This window comes from Emydura macquarii, unplaced genomic scaffold (assembly GCF_026122565.2).
Source record: "Emydura macquarii macquarii isolate MOO-44397 ecotype Brisbane River unplaced genomic scaffold, CSIRO-AGI_Emac_v2 contig_2676, whole genome shotgun sequence".
NCBI classification, from domain to species: domain Eukaryota; kingdom Metazoa; phylum Chordata; order Testudines; family Chelidae; genus Emydura; species Emydura macquarii.
The window spans coordinates 15,199,202-15,212,336 of record NW_027132813.1 but is presented as its reverse complement, the minus strand read 5'-3'; the positions used below and the strand labels follow the sequence as shown (position 1 = coordinate 15,212,336).

The window sequence follows — 13,135 nt, the reverse complement described above, 5'->3', positions numbered from 1 at the left end:
CACCTCATACATCTTTAGCCAATGTCAGGAGTGGAGTGCGGAGTTAAAAGGAGACCTAGCCCAGTTCACAGCTGACCAGTAAGGAGAGCAGAGCTCTGCTGGAACCAGGCTTCCTTCCTCCATGAAGGATGCCTGGTTCCAGCCCAGAGTCTGAGGCAATTTAGTTTATGGATGAGTCATTTAGTGGATGGAATTAAAAGACCCAGGAAGACTAATAAAAAGGAGCTAGCTAGGGTCACAGAAAAAGGCCTGGAGCAGTAGGACAGAGACCTGCTGACGAATCCATGGACAATCCTGATTTATAGGTTCACTACTTTCCTTTTTTTTGTTTTGGACTCTGACACCCAGGAAGGAGTAGGACTCAAGTTTACAATAGCCAGAAGATTAAGGCACAACAGCACTGGATCTGTGAAGGGCAATACCCAACTATTGGGGACCCACTGAAAATAATGTTCCAAATGTTTGAAACACATACTTTTAATTCTAGCAATCTAGTCATTTAGCTACCTCACACATTTGAAATGTATTTGTAAATCATAGGATAAAACCTGTTGCTTTTTAGAACACCTTTAAAGGCATATGTCATTCACAAGATTTTAATCTATATTAAAATGTGATAAATCTGAACCAGATCATCTGCTCCTATGAAGAAATGTATGGTTGGGGGCTAAGGAATAGGAAATCTTTATGAGACTCTTTATGAGACTTACAGACTCTTCCCACATCACTCTGGGCAACAGACTGTGGGACCTGTCCAGAAAATCTGCAAGTGTGGGAAGTTAGGGCCATCTATATTAAAGCCTTCTCCCTCCATGTCAGACTTGTGCCCCTTGCAGCCCCAGGCACTGGCAGCATGGCTCCCGTACCAGAGTCCCCATCAATATGATTAATGGTTGCAGAATTATGCCCTTAATTATTACAGTTCAATACATATTAAGAAATCTTGTGATTAAGGTATACCATTGGTGATTTTCTTAAAAGTAAAAGATATTTTTTAATCTGTGGTCTACAAATATATTGTGATCAATTAGACTATTAGTATAGCATGTTACTGCTCAGAGTGTGTCAAAGTAGCTGAATTGGGCACTTTGGGTTTGGGATGTAATTTCTAAAATAAACTAGTTTAAATTTTGTGGTTGGTAAATATCCAAGGAATCACCTGGTTATGCAAATGAATCAAATTAACATCTTCATGTAAAAGCTTACATTCCATCATAACATAACTGTACGATTCTCTAATGTGGCACCACTTCATTAAAAAAGTTACGAGCCTGGAAGAAAAAATCCATTAGCTCTATGTCTATGGCAATACCAAGAGGACATAAACAAGTTAGTGGAAAGGTTGCTGGATATATGTTCTGTTCATCTCTTACAGCATTTATACCTCTGATTTAAAATACTATCTATTGCAGCCACAGTAGAGTAATAATAAATATACAAATGTTTTATCTTTCAGATTTTTGCCATTTTCTTCATGTCATAGAAACCAGGACTATGACCCATTAATTCATACATCAAGCAAATACGGCCAAATGAGTTATGGAATCAAACATTTCCGAGAAGAACACCATGAAAAATGGGTAACAAACAAGGTGAGTCACTGTAATATTAAGTAAAGTGATAGTTATCTAGATAGCTATTTTATTAAAATCAGAAAGCATTGGGCCTGGTCCAAAGTTCATTGAATTCAATGGGAGCACTTCCAATAACTCTGATAGGTATTGATTCAGGACTTCAACAAGTAGTATAATAGATTTGATCTTTAGAGGCCTGATTCTACAAGATGCTGAGCTTCTTCAACTCTCTTTGAAGTCAAATAACGTTGAGGGCACTCAGCACCACCCAGCAAGTGCTTAGCACTTTATGGGATAAGGATCTAAAGTTATTGGGGAAAACATGCTTCTGATAAATACCACATTACTTTCAATATGTGCAAAAGATGCCCTGTTTTAAGTACTGCTTTTTGATATGGTAGACGAATAAATATGAAACACATATAAGTGAACACAACTGAAAACCTCAACAAAAAATGGAAACAAATTTTAACAAATGCTTTTCTTCTTCCATTTTCTGTTCAGCTTTAAAAATGGGCGAAGATATTTTCATCATTGTCTGATTTGTTAAAAAAAATCTCGTCTTTCTAATTCCTAATACTATACGATGTGATGTTTCTCAAATCTTTTAACAGTATATATATGTATAAAGTTCAGTGAAAGGAATTCAGTACATGATAGGATGTCAACAGTTTAAAAGCTTCAGTCATGTACAGCATCAGTCACAAAGCATGAAATGGAAAAAAGACAATCGAACAATTGCTTCTTGGCTGTTTTTGTAAGTTCTTGTCAGTTTTGGGAAGCAAAAGAGTCTGAATATATGTAACTTCCCAGTGGACTTAGGTTTAAGCAGATGAAAGAAAAAAGAGTTATCACACACCAATTCCTGATAAACCAGGGCCTGATTCTGTCAATGGGACTTCTTTGTACTCTGGGTTGAAATAATCGGTTTTCTGGACGTTTACACAGCTTAGAGGGTCAGTGAGGATGGGATTAAAATGAATTAGAAAATGTTTTTTTTAATGTTCTAACACAGTATTGAATGTTCATATCATCTCTTTAAATAGTACCAGTGGTAATGTGTTTAATCGGAGTTTTCAAACATGTTTTCCCAGTAAGTGTACACCCAAGCCTACAAAATCTAAGTTTCATATGTAAATATGTTGCTAAGTGTCAAGAGCCCAAAATTTTTTTTTTTTACTGTTTTTCTCCCCCTACTCCAGTAAAGCTTCCCTAAAGAAAGAATCATATTCCTATTTTGTCTACAGCTACAGTGATAGTACTACAGCTAGCTAACCTTCAGTCCACTCCATTAAGGATATGCTTGTTCTCTCCCCCTCCTTTTCTCCAGATTTAAAACAGTGATCCTCACAAACATTTCAGTTTGGTACTGAACATGAGGATGAGAGTAAATAGGAAAAAGGAATGCTTGATTTTTTAAATAAGATTTTTCATGCCGATATTAGTTTTAGTGTTTTCCACCAGATGTCTGATTTGGAAATTAATATCATTAATAAACAAAAAGCAATTATTTTCCCACTTTTTAAACTTTTACAATCAGCAGAATAAGACTTCAGTATTTTAACATAACTATTTTTATTAAATTGCATTGCAGTTAAATGCACATAGGTCAATAATTGAACCTTCTTTTACAAAAAAAAAAGTCTGGATTTATTTAAAACAAAATGAGAGACAGGCAGCATTGTTTGGAGCTAATAGGCATAGTGCTATATAAAAGCTTTTCTAAACATTTTTTGCTGATATTCCTCAAGTCAGACCAGCAACAATTCTCCTTTTACAAACCTAGACATCTCTTGATCAGAGACAGGTAACCACACCAAACTGTAAGGTTTTATGATATGTTATATAAGGTAAAAACTTAGCTGAGACCACCCAACTCATTTTTACTTGTGATCTTTTCAATTTTCACCCTAAATCTCTAGAGGTGAACAGCTATATCCATTAACCCAATATGACATCTAGCCTTCCAACTACTGATTCTAAATCAATATGAAGCTTCAATTAGGAGGCACTTACCCAAACAGAGAGCTAATAGGAAAAAAGAATGGTTTCTTGACCTACCTGCTGCTTTTACTGGTCATTATCACCAGGAAAGAGTCTAAAAACTCCATTCCTCACCACTTTTTAGGGAAAGAGGGCCTATCAAAAAAGGCCCAAGATCAGATTTTCATAATCGCTACCTTCAAAAGAGAAACTCATTATTTTTAATCACCACTTTAAGTGATCTACAAATTTATTGCTTGGATATATGATTATGTTGTGCAGAACTATACTGTACACAAGATAATCATATACTCAGGAAACACTGTGGAAGACACTTAACAAAATGGCAAACACCATAATGCTGTCAAAACTCTATGGATCTTTCATCTCAGAATCTGTTACGCCTGCTTAGCACTTAATTGATTTTCCTATTTGAAATGTATCAAACTTTGTATATAAACACAATGTATATGACATTCTGAATGGATGATAGCCAGGCTAAATGCACATCCTAGCCTACCACTGTAGCAGTGCATTGGAGAGGGAAAAATACTATTTTTCTTGAAATGTGATCACCAATGACATGGCAAGCCTACACATTGTTATACTAAGTCCTTCCAAGAAATCACCTTGATGACCAATGACCTCTTCAAGTGCTAATGGAAAATATGTCGTGCCTGTTCAAAATTATGTTAAAAAGTTAGCTTGCTTGTGTTTTATTAGTACATCATATTTAACTATAGATTGCGCAGACTTATACATGGGTTTGTGTATACTGTTCAATTCTTTTTTTAAATCGCAAAAAGATTAGAATCTGATGACGTAACTACTTGATATCCTGTTGAGGCAAGAATAAACAATTAGGGTGAATATTGGTTTACTATATTTCCTCTTGGATAAACAAGATGGGGTATAGCATATCCTTTCTCAGAACATAATAATAGCGGTTAGTGAATATGAGAACTTAGTATGTTTTATTATTGCTCAGTAATGATCTCAAAATTGTTATCCTCTATGAACATTACAAAGACATCACCAAGTTAAGGGGGAAAATAGCATTGCATTTAAATTTTTCACTGAAAGCATATAAATAGATAAAGGGAAATATTGTGATAACTACTTGATTTTGGTTTCCATATTTGTAAAAACTGTTGAATAATTTATGGCTTCTTTTTAACAGCACACTTCTAAAGCCTGTATTATTTTTTATTTTTATTTGTATTTATTTATTTATTTGCAAATTCTTTGGAATACCTTAGTCCATTTTTATATTATATATGTGCAGCTCTAATATGAATAACCTACTAATCACCACGAGTTTAATCTATAATAATAGGTTCCATGTAGTTGGACAGTCTGGGGATCAAATATACTAACTATAAATTTTTGGTTGTCCAAACTCTCCTGTGTGTTTATATTTACTGAAGCAGAAATGCTAACTACAGCTTTTAATCAGAATTGGAATTAGTTTGCATATGCATTTTAGACAACTGACTTTAATGGAAACATTTAATGTTTTCCATGTTTGCGAAATTCAGGAAGTGACATTTTAAGATGTTCCTTGTTGATAGAATCTTTCCTCATATGCCTTATTATAAGTGAATTACAACATGGCAGCAGCACTGTTTCATTATTTGCAGATGCATTTTGGCCCTAAATACAATTTTATTATCTACAAAGCATAAAATATCCAGTACTCTGAAGAATTAATTTAGAGAACCTAAGCATATTGCACAGAACATAAAGTTGACCTTTACCGTCTACAGCTTTTGGAATGGAGTGGGATGTTGAACACATCATAGACTTAATGTGGCACAACGCTGTCTGCAGAAACTTGGGTGGGACTGTGACTGCCTGCCCATTGCACCCGATGATTGAATCTGCTGTCACCAGCATCCTGATAATAATGAACATTCAGCTTAACGACCGTGATTATGATTATCATAATTGATGTGCAAGTGCAGTGTGTGGGGATCATTACAGCTGAACTGTACAGCAGAGAAACATGCCTTAGTTATAGATAATTTTACTTTTATGCATTGATTGGGATAAAATATGCCTTTCAAGTTCAACAGGCCAGCTTAATATAATTTTAGGAAGGTTTCTACATATATGAATTGATGATTATGAGCTTGCTGCAAAACAACCCTTCTAGCTGTTTGTTTTGAACAGTTTCATTCCATTAATAACAACAAATAATTAAATAATTAGATATTATCAAGGGGAAATATCTTTTGAGTATAGCCTACATTAATCAAATATCAAATTAAAAGTGTTTCTGATCGCTATGGCCTTGACTATGCTACGAAAAACAGGATATGTAATTCACCACCAGTACAGCTCCACTGAGAGTTGTAGCACTGGAAACTGTATTGTAGACAGGACACAGGCATTTTTACCACTGTGTTGTGTAACCTGAAGAGCATGTGGTAGATATCCCTGTGCCTTGGTTACACTACAGCTTCCACCATTGTTACCCTCAGCATAGAGTTACAGATCCAAATTTTGCCAGAGTAGATAGAGTCATTAGCAATTCATCAGGGACAGGATCTTATTTTTTATTTTCCGTGATAATGATTGCCTTCACCTGAGCTTGTAAAGAAATGCATAAGAATGTGAACAAAAGCATACACTAACTAATTATACACACACACACACACAAAAGTATGTTTGTAATGTAGGTGTGAGTTTGTATAATGTGTGTACATGTGTATGTATATCACAGTGTATGGTGTTACACTTGTTTAAGTCAGAACTAAATTTGGCTTTTAAAAGCAAATCCTTTACCCAAACATCTGGCTTTGTTTATTAGGTACAGCACCACACTGTAGCACAAACTCTTGAGTATGGGTTTCATTGCCCCCACAGAAAAGCTTGCAGTAGGGGACTCAGGAAAAAAAATCACTGTGAGCATCCCCTTTGCCGAGTTACTCATGCATTGATCCAGTGAGCTTGGATTTGTTCCCTTAACAGTAGACTGCTGGGCATGAAACCCTGTGGATTCTTGAAACACCAGGACTATTTGCATGAAGTCTTTGTGCCTCTGCAACTGCTCTGGCTCCAGCAGGCTACCACAGTATGACCTAACTAGAGTTTCATTACTAGAACTGGGCCAGAGGTTCCAACAGAAAATATAATACAGCCTGGAAATCTCTGCGGAGTTGGAAGTGTGCATGCCTCTGGCCTGCCCAAATCTACCTGCTACCTCCTTCTCCCTCTCCATATATACCCAGCACCTGCAAAGCACTGTCTGTGGAGTATTGCTGGGGATGGGGGGAATTGGGCCCTTTAGTTTGTTTGTTTATCCATGAGGAAAAAATGTTTGTCTTTAAAAGTCAGTTTTGTCTGGTCTGGGACCAAAACTACAAATATATTAATCATAATTGTATGGTTATTGCATGGTGTCACCTCAGGGTAGAGTTAAGATTGTTTGGGTGCCATAACTGTACATTTCCAAACATTATGATGTGTGGATTTCTTTGACGTTTAACCTTAACTCTACATATTCTGGATTTGTAATGCCTGTATTTGGGATAATTACAAAATACATTTAATATTTTTTCCTGTAATCTTACTCTCAACTTTAAGTCCCTTTTAACATTTTTTCTGGGAATCAACTAGTTTTTGTTTGTGTGTGTTTTAATTATAAAAAAAAAAAAATCACACATGATGATTACCCAATAAATAGAAAGAAAACGTCACCATCTGAAATCTTGAATGAGTTGAAGATTTGTGGAATCATTAAGTCATTTTAATTTTTAAAAAACTTTTAAGGCCATATTCACTGGTATGCTCTGGTTGCTGTGCAGCACTTTGAGTTACAAACACACAAGAAGGGGAGTTTGCAAAAAAAATTTATGGGCCAGATCCTTGGCCCCCCAGTTCAGCTGCTTTGCATTTCACAACCATTGTAAGGCAGTTGGAAATTACTGAATTGTAGAGGAATTACCAGGTGGTGTAAAGTCAGCATAGCTAGCTTTACACCACTATATCCCACCGTTGCTGCGTAGAGGACATGTCAGGGTTGGGAAAGGTTGTTGCCAAATCATGCTGCTCTTCAGCAATCCCTGGCCAATTCATAGATTCCAAGGTTAGAAGGGACCATTGTGATCTTCTAGTCTGACCTCCTCTATAGCACAGTCCATAGAACTTCTCCAAAATAATTCCTAGAGCAGATCTTTTTAGAAAAACATCCAATCTTGATTTAAAAATTGTCAATGATGGATAATCCACAACACTTGGTAAGTTGTTCCAATGGTTCATTACTTTCACTGTTAAAAATGTATGCCTTATTTTTCATCTGAATTTGTCTAGCTTCAACTTCGAGCTATTGGATCATGTTATATCTTTCTTTGGTAGATTGAAGAGCCCATTATTAAATATTTGTTCCCCATGTAGGTACTTATAGACTGTAATCAAAGTCACCCTTAACCTTCTCATTGTTAAGCTAAATAGATTGAGCTTCTTGAGTCTATCACTATAAGCCACGATTTCTAATCCCTTAATCATTCTCATGGCTCTTCTCTGAACCCTCTCCAATTTTTCAACATCTTTCTTGAATTGTGGACACCACTATTGAACACACTATTCCAGCAGCAGTTGCACAAGTGCCAAATACCGAGATAAAATAACCTCTAATCCTATCCAAGGTTCCTTGTTAACACATCAAAGGATCGCATTACATCTTTTGGCCACAGTGTCACATTGGGAGCTTATCTTCAGCTGATTACCCACTTTGACCCCCAAATCTTTTTCAGAGTCACTTCCTCCCAGGATAGAATCCCCCATCCTGTAAGTATGTCCTACATTCTTTGTTCCTAGATGTACACATATGCATGTAGTCATATTAAAACTTGTATTTTCTTGCATCCAGTTTACCAAGTGATCTAAATAGTTCTGAATTAGTGGTCTGTCCTCTTCATTATTTACCACATCCTCAATTTTCATGTAATCAGCGATGTTAAATTACTTCAAGTTATGCCTTGGGCTGACTTGATCCTCAACTGGTCCCAAGATCGTACAGCCCACTTTTTTTCTCTTGCCCTGACCACAACTCAGTGAAAACCAAGGATCTGGCCCTGTAATATTTATGAAAAGCCATCTTTTACAGTCCCTGTGGACCACATTTTTGTCTACTCTGTGTTATCCTTCAAAATAAACAGTGTGAGTCAGACTCTGTGATGCACTCTAACTTAATAGTCAACTTTAAGATTTCCCTTGCCTAAGGCAGCTCTTGTGGTGCCCCCATGCCAGCCATTAGTACAGGAGGAGCACCAACTATCTATGCACCAGCAATCCCCAGTTTTTGGGGCCCCGGACAGCTAGCATAAAATAAAGCAGCCTCAGGATACTTTGATTTATGCCAAGGACCAGTCTAGTAGGCAGATGGTCCCAGGATCAGGGAAACATAAAATTGGTGTAAGGCTACCTTTGCACCCCTCTGTGCCATGTGCATTTCAGCCACAGCCTGGGATCTGGACCTAAGATTTAAAACCACCACCAATGGTTTAAATGTCTTAAAGAAAAGTACAATGTAAAATCTTGTCATTCCGTTTGGATTATCACACAAAGCACAGCCTGTCAATTTGATTTACATATCACTTAATACACAACTTTCCGTTATAATATTTCCTTTTAGTAAATACTGTAATATGCTTTCGTATGTCATATATTTAAAAGGCAGGAAAATGTCACAGCAATCCTCATATGAATGAAATACAATGAAAGATATGCTGGATGTTAGCAATAAGTAACAACAGTAATTTACTATTTCTCATTACCATATGTTGCATCATTCACTCAGAAGAGAAAACAATTGCTATAATTGGTTTACATACTTGACAGTTTGCATAAACAGAGATTTCCAGATTCTGGTTGGAAGACTACATCATGTTTACTGAAATATGCTTTCTCTTGAAGACCACTTTGTCACTGATTTCATTAAGTCAAATGGTACTAGAGTTCCCATGGGAAAACATGCTTGATTTATAGATTATTCTTTCTGGGAAGATCCTAGAGGTCATCCTACTGGGGCTGCCTTTGAAAATGCTGCTTTAGTAAATTCTGTAATGTAAATGATGGACTGATAACCAGATTATTAACCATAGGTGGGCTGTCAAGTTATTTTTTTAGGTGTATAAGGAAGATTAAAACTCTGAAGCAAATTAAAATCCACAAAACGTATCTCTGGATATTATTTAACCAAGTGTAGAAAAGACAATGTGAACAACTGAAAAGTTAAAAAGAATAACTGGAACAACTTTTTGTTGAAGGTTACTGATGACTCTAAGAAAATAATAATTTTGAAAGAATAATACAAAGTAGTGACTGAGAAGATTCAAGTCATTCAGTAAAGTTATTTGCATGAAAAAAGATACTGTCACCACTTTTCTAATCAAATCCATTCTAATGGTTATTTGCAAAGGGTTTGTCAGCAACTAGTAGAACATTTTATAAAACCTGATTTTCAGTTCTGTAATTTCTCAGCGGGAAAATGCAGTCCCTTGATGATGATCCAGGGCTTTGAAGAATAAATTGATTCTAAAGAGAAAATTAGATGGTACTTATTATACTGTCTAACTAGCAATCCAGTGTCATTTGTCTGTTGGATGATAAATGTCTTGCTTTGCCTACCTTCTTCATTTAATAATGCAACTTGCATGTTAGTGGCATAAAAAGAAAATCATGTATTTTTATAAGAGCAAACTTTGTCCATCATTTCTTACAGTACAGTTTGAGGGGCAAGAATGTTTTAACTTCCCAAATAATTCTTCTTGTGCAAATTACTTAGATGTTATAAAGGCTCTTGTTTAAACAGAATTACTTTGGAAATAGAGTATACTCTCTAATCCCTCCAGCACTCCAGAAGAGTGAATGCTTCAAGGTTTTTAATGTAAGGTTATCAACTGAATTGGGAGTTGTACTGGTTGATGAAGATCCACCTTAAAAAAAATCCCTTAATAAATAAATAAATACCAATAGAACTGGGCTTTCACTACCATAATGATTCTTGATCTATTGGAACAATAGTTTTTCATATATGACAGGGGGAATCTGTGTATCTGTACAGAATTTTCTATGCAGTTTTGCACTAACTAGCCAGTATTCTTGAAGCTATAGAGCTCATTCCTGTAGCTGCTCCACATGTGATGCTCCCACTGAAGTCAACTTAAGTCACATTGTCACTGAAGTCAGTGTGGCTCTGTTTTGAAGTCAGTGGAACTTCTGCATACACTATGGCTGCAGGTTCAGGTCTAGATAGTCTTAGAGAATATTCCTCTGTAACTTGATCATGTTCTAGAGCAAATAGAGTTCAAATGAAGGATGTCAAAAAGCTCTAAAATTGTAAAGGAAGTACAGGGTAAATATAATTGTCATTAATGTAGCTCAATGAAACGCATTCAAGATACAGGGCCAGATCCCCAGATGGTAAAAATCACAGTTAGCTCCACTTATTTCAATGAAGGTGTACCAATTTATATCAGTTAAGAATCTCTCCCATAATTCATACAATTTCATATGCAGAAAAACTGATACCTGTTTTTAAGAAGTACTGTTCCAGGAAGAAAGTTGTCATCCAGTTTCCAGAGGGATCAGAAATATTATTTCATTATTGATATACTGTACCTTATCTTCAACTTCAAAATTGATGGCAGGCTTAAAACTTAGGGCTTGATTCCCCAGTACACTCTCTGGCTATCTTGTGCAGTCTTGAGAGTCTTCAGTCACATCCTGACCTGATGACACAGTATAATAGTAAACATTGTCCTGAGAAAGAAACTACTGTATGATGCTGCTGCACTATGCTTGAATAATTTTATCATTTATATTCTTATTGGTAATAATATTTATTCTTTATAGATAGAAAAACCTACACCAAATATAGGCTCAATCCTTCATGTCCTCCTTCTTTCTCCTTACCTCAGAGTATCTATTTGCATGAGTATGAGTTTGCAGGCCCAGTTACAATATATAAATAGTACCAGTTCTTCAGGGCAAGTTTGTTGTTGTTGTTTTACTGGGCATTAAGGGCCTGATTCTGTTTTCATTTACACTGGTGTAATTTAAGAGTAACTGCATAGACATTAATAAAGTTAAAACTGCTGTAAATGAGAAGAAACCTAATTCTATTAAGTCAAAATAGGTTTTCAAATGAACTCTAGACTATGTATAATTGAAATATGTTACTGTATTTTGCAAAAGTATTGATAAACTAAATATTCAGAACAATGTTGTTTTGTTTATCATTGTAGTAGTGGGAAAGAGTATATTGTCCTAAGAGTAATAGCTTCTAGAGGAGTGAGATAGATTTTAGAGCAGATTTACTTTCCCTGAGTAGGAAGAGTCTGCATACAATATATGTGATATGGTCAGGCATTGAACAAAACAGCCACTTTTGTTCATGTCTGTTGGCTAAATAAGGATGTATATCAGTTTTGGAGACAACACTTTTGGAAGTAGCTGCTTGTCATCTCTCATGGTATTAGTTTGATATAAATTGGAAGTACCCTCCTCCATTTGAAATATGGATTAAGAGTCAGACTTTGATCTCATTTACACAAATTTAAGTGCAAAGTTACTCTGTGTTTACACTTTGCTAAGTGTTAAATGCCATTGTATACCAACCACTGTATGTCCTGCTGTTTTGTTAGTATAACTACGTAGGTGTAAGAGACTCAGAACTAAAAAATAAAGAACAAGTCAATCAAACAATAAAAAGCCCTGAATATTAAAACAGACTTTGTACCCTCATGTGAAACTGCTTGATTGAGCAGTGCAGTGTCAACCATGTCTTTCTTCTAATGCTAAAAGTAATGCACATAGACAGAGTGACAATCAGAGTACAGCCTCCCATCAGCTGTAATTAATCTTTTAGTTAACAAAGACTAGAAAAGCCTCTCATCAGCCTCTTCTGAAGTCTGAGGGACCCTGTTTTTTTATGTTTGCATTCTGAGTAAAATTGTCCCCACCAGTTCTAACAAATTGAAACACCAGGCTAATTATGGCGGCTAATGAAGTGTGTGGAATGGTCACAGCTTGTCGTGAAACTGTTCCTTCAGCTCAGATTAGAGTTTCATCAATCACTTTTTTAAACTGATCCAGAATTGCTTTTGCCCAGTGCTTGGCATTTTTAATGCTATTTCTGTAATTGGTTTTTCCCCCAAAGCTTAGGCTGTTTTTTGAAATATTACATTCTCGGGACAGGACTTACAAACTCTAGTTTATAAAAAAACATTTCATTATTGACTCTATCAACTGATCAACTGGTAGAAACCTAATAAAAGGAGCACAAATATAAATTTTGATATATTGCTTTTAATCCAGCTAAAGGTAGCAATAAAGCTTATACACATATATGTATATGAATCATTATTACTGTGGACTGCTGTATACTGCAATCACATGAGATGTGGTTTGTGGGCTGGATGGCTCAAATCCCACCAAAGGACTTAAATGAAATGAATGTGTTGGTCTTAGCTTATTTCCTAGTGGATTGCAGTTCTCTATATATCACTCAACATAATTTGGCATGATTTGTAGTTTTTGCAGATGCCCAGGCCTTCGGCAGCAGGTAGACC

General features: G+C 35.9%; 1 protein-coding gene across 2 annotated transcripts in view; it reads left to right on the top strand.

Annotated features, from left to right (window-relative positions):
* SPATA17 (spermatogenesis associated 17) overlaps positions 1-13,135 on the top strand; it is a 155,558-nt gene that overhangs the window by 112,566 nt on the left and 29,857 nt on the right. For both annotated transcript variants that reach the window (XM_067565404.1, XM_067565403.1), the window contains exon 9: positions 1,457-1,592. In XM_067565404.1, coding sequence (XP_067421505.1) covers positions 1,457-1,592 — 136 coding nt within the window. The remainder of the gene's footprint in view (positions 1-1,456; positions 1,593-13,135) is intronic.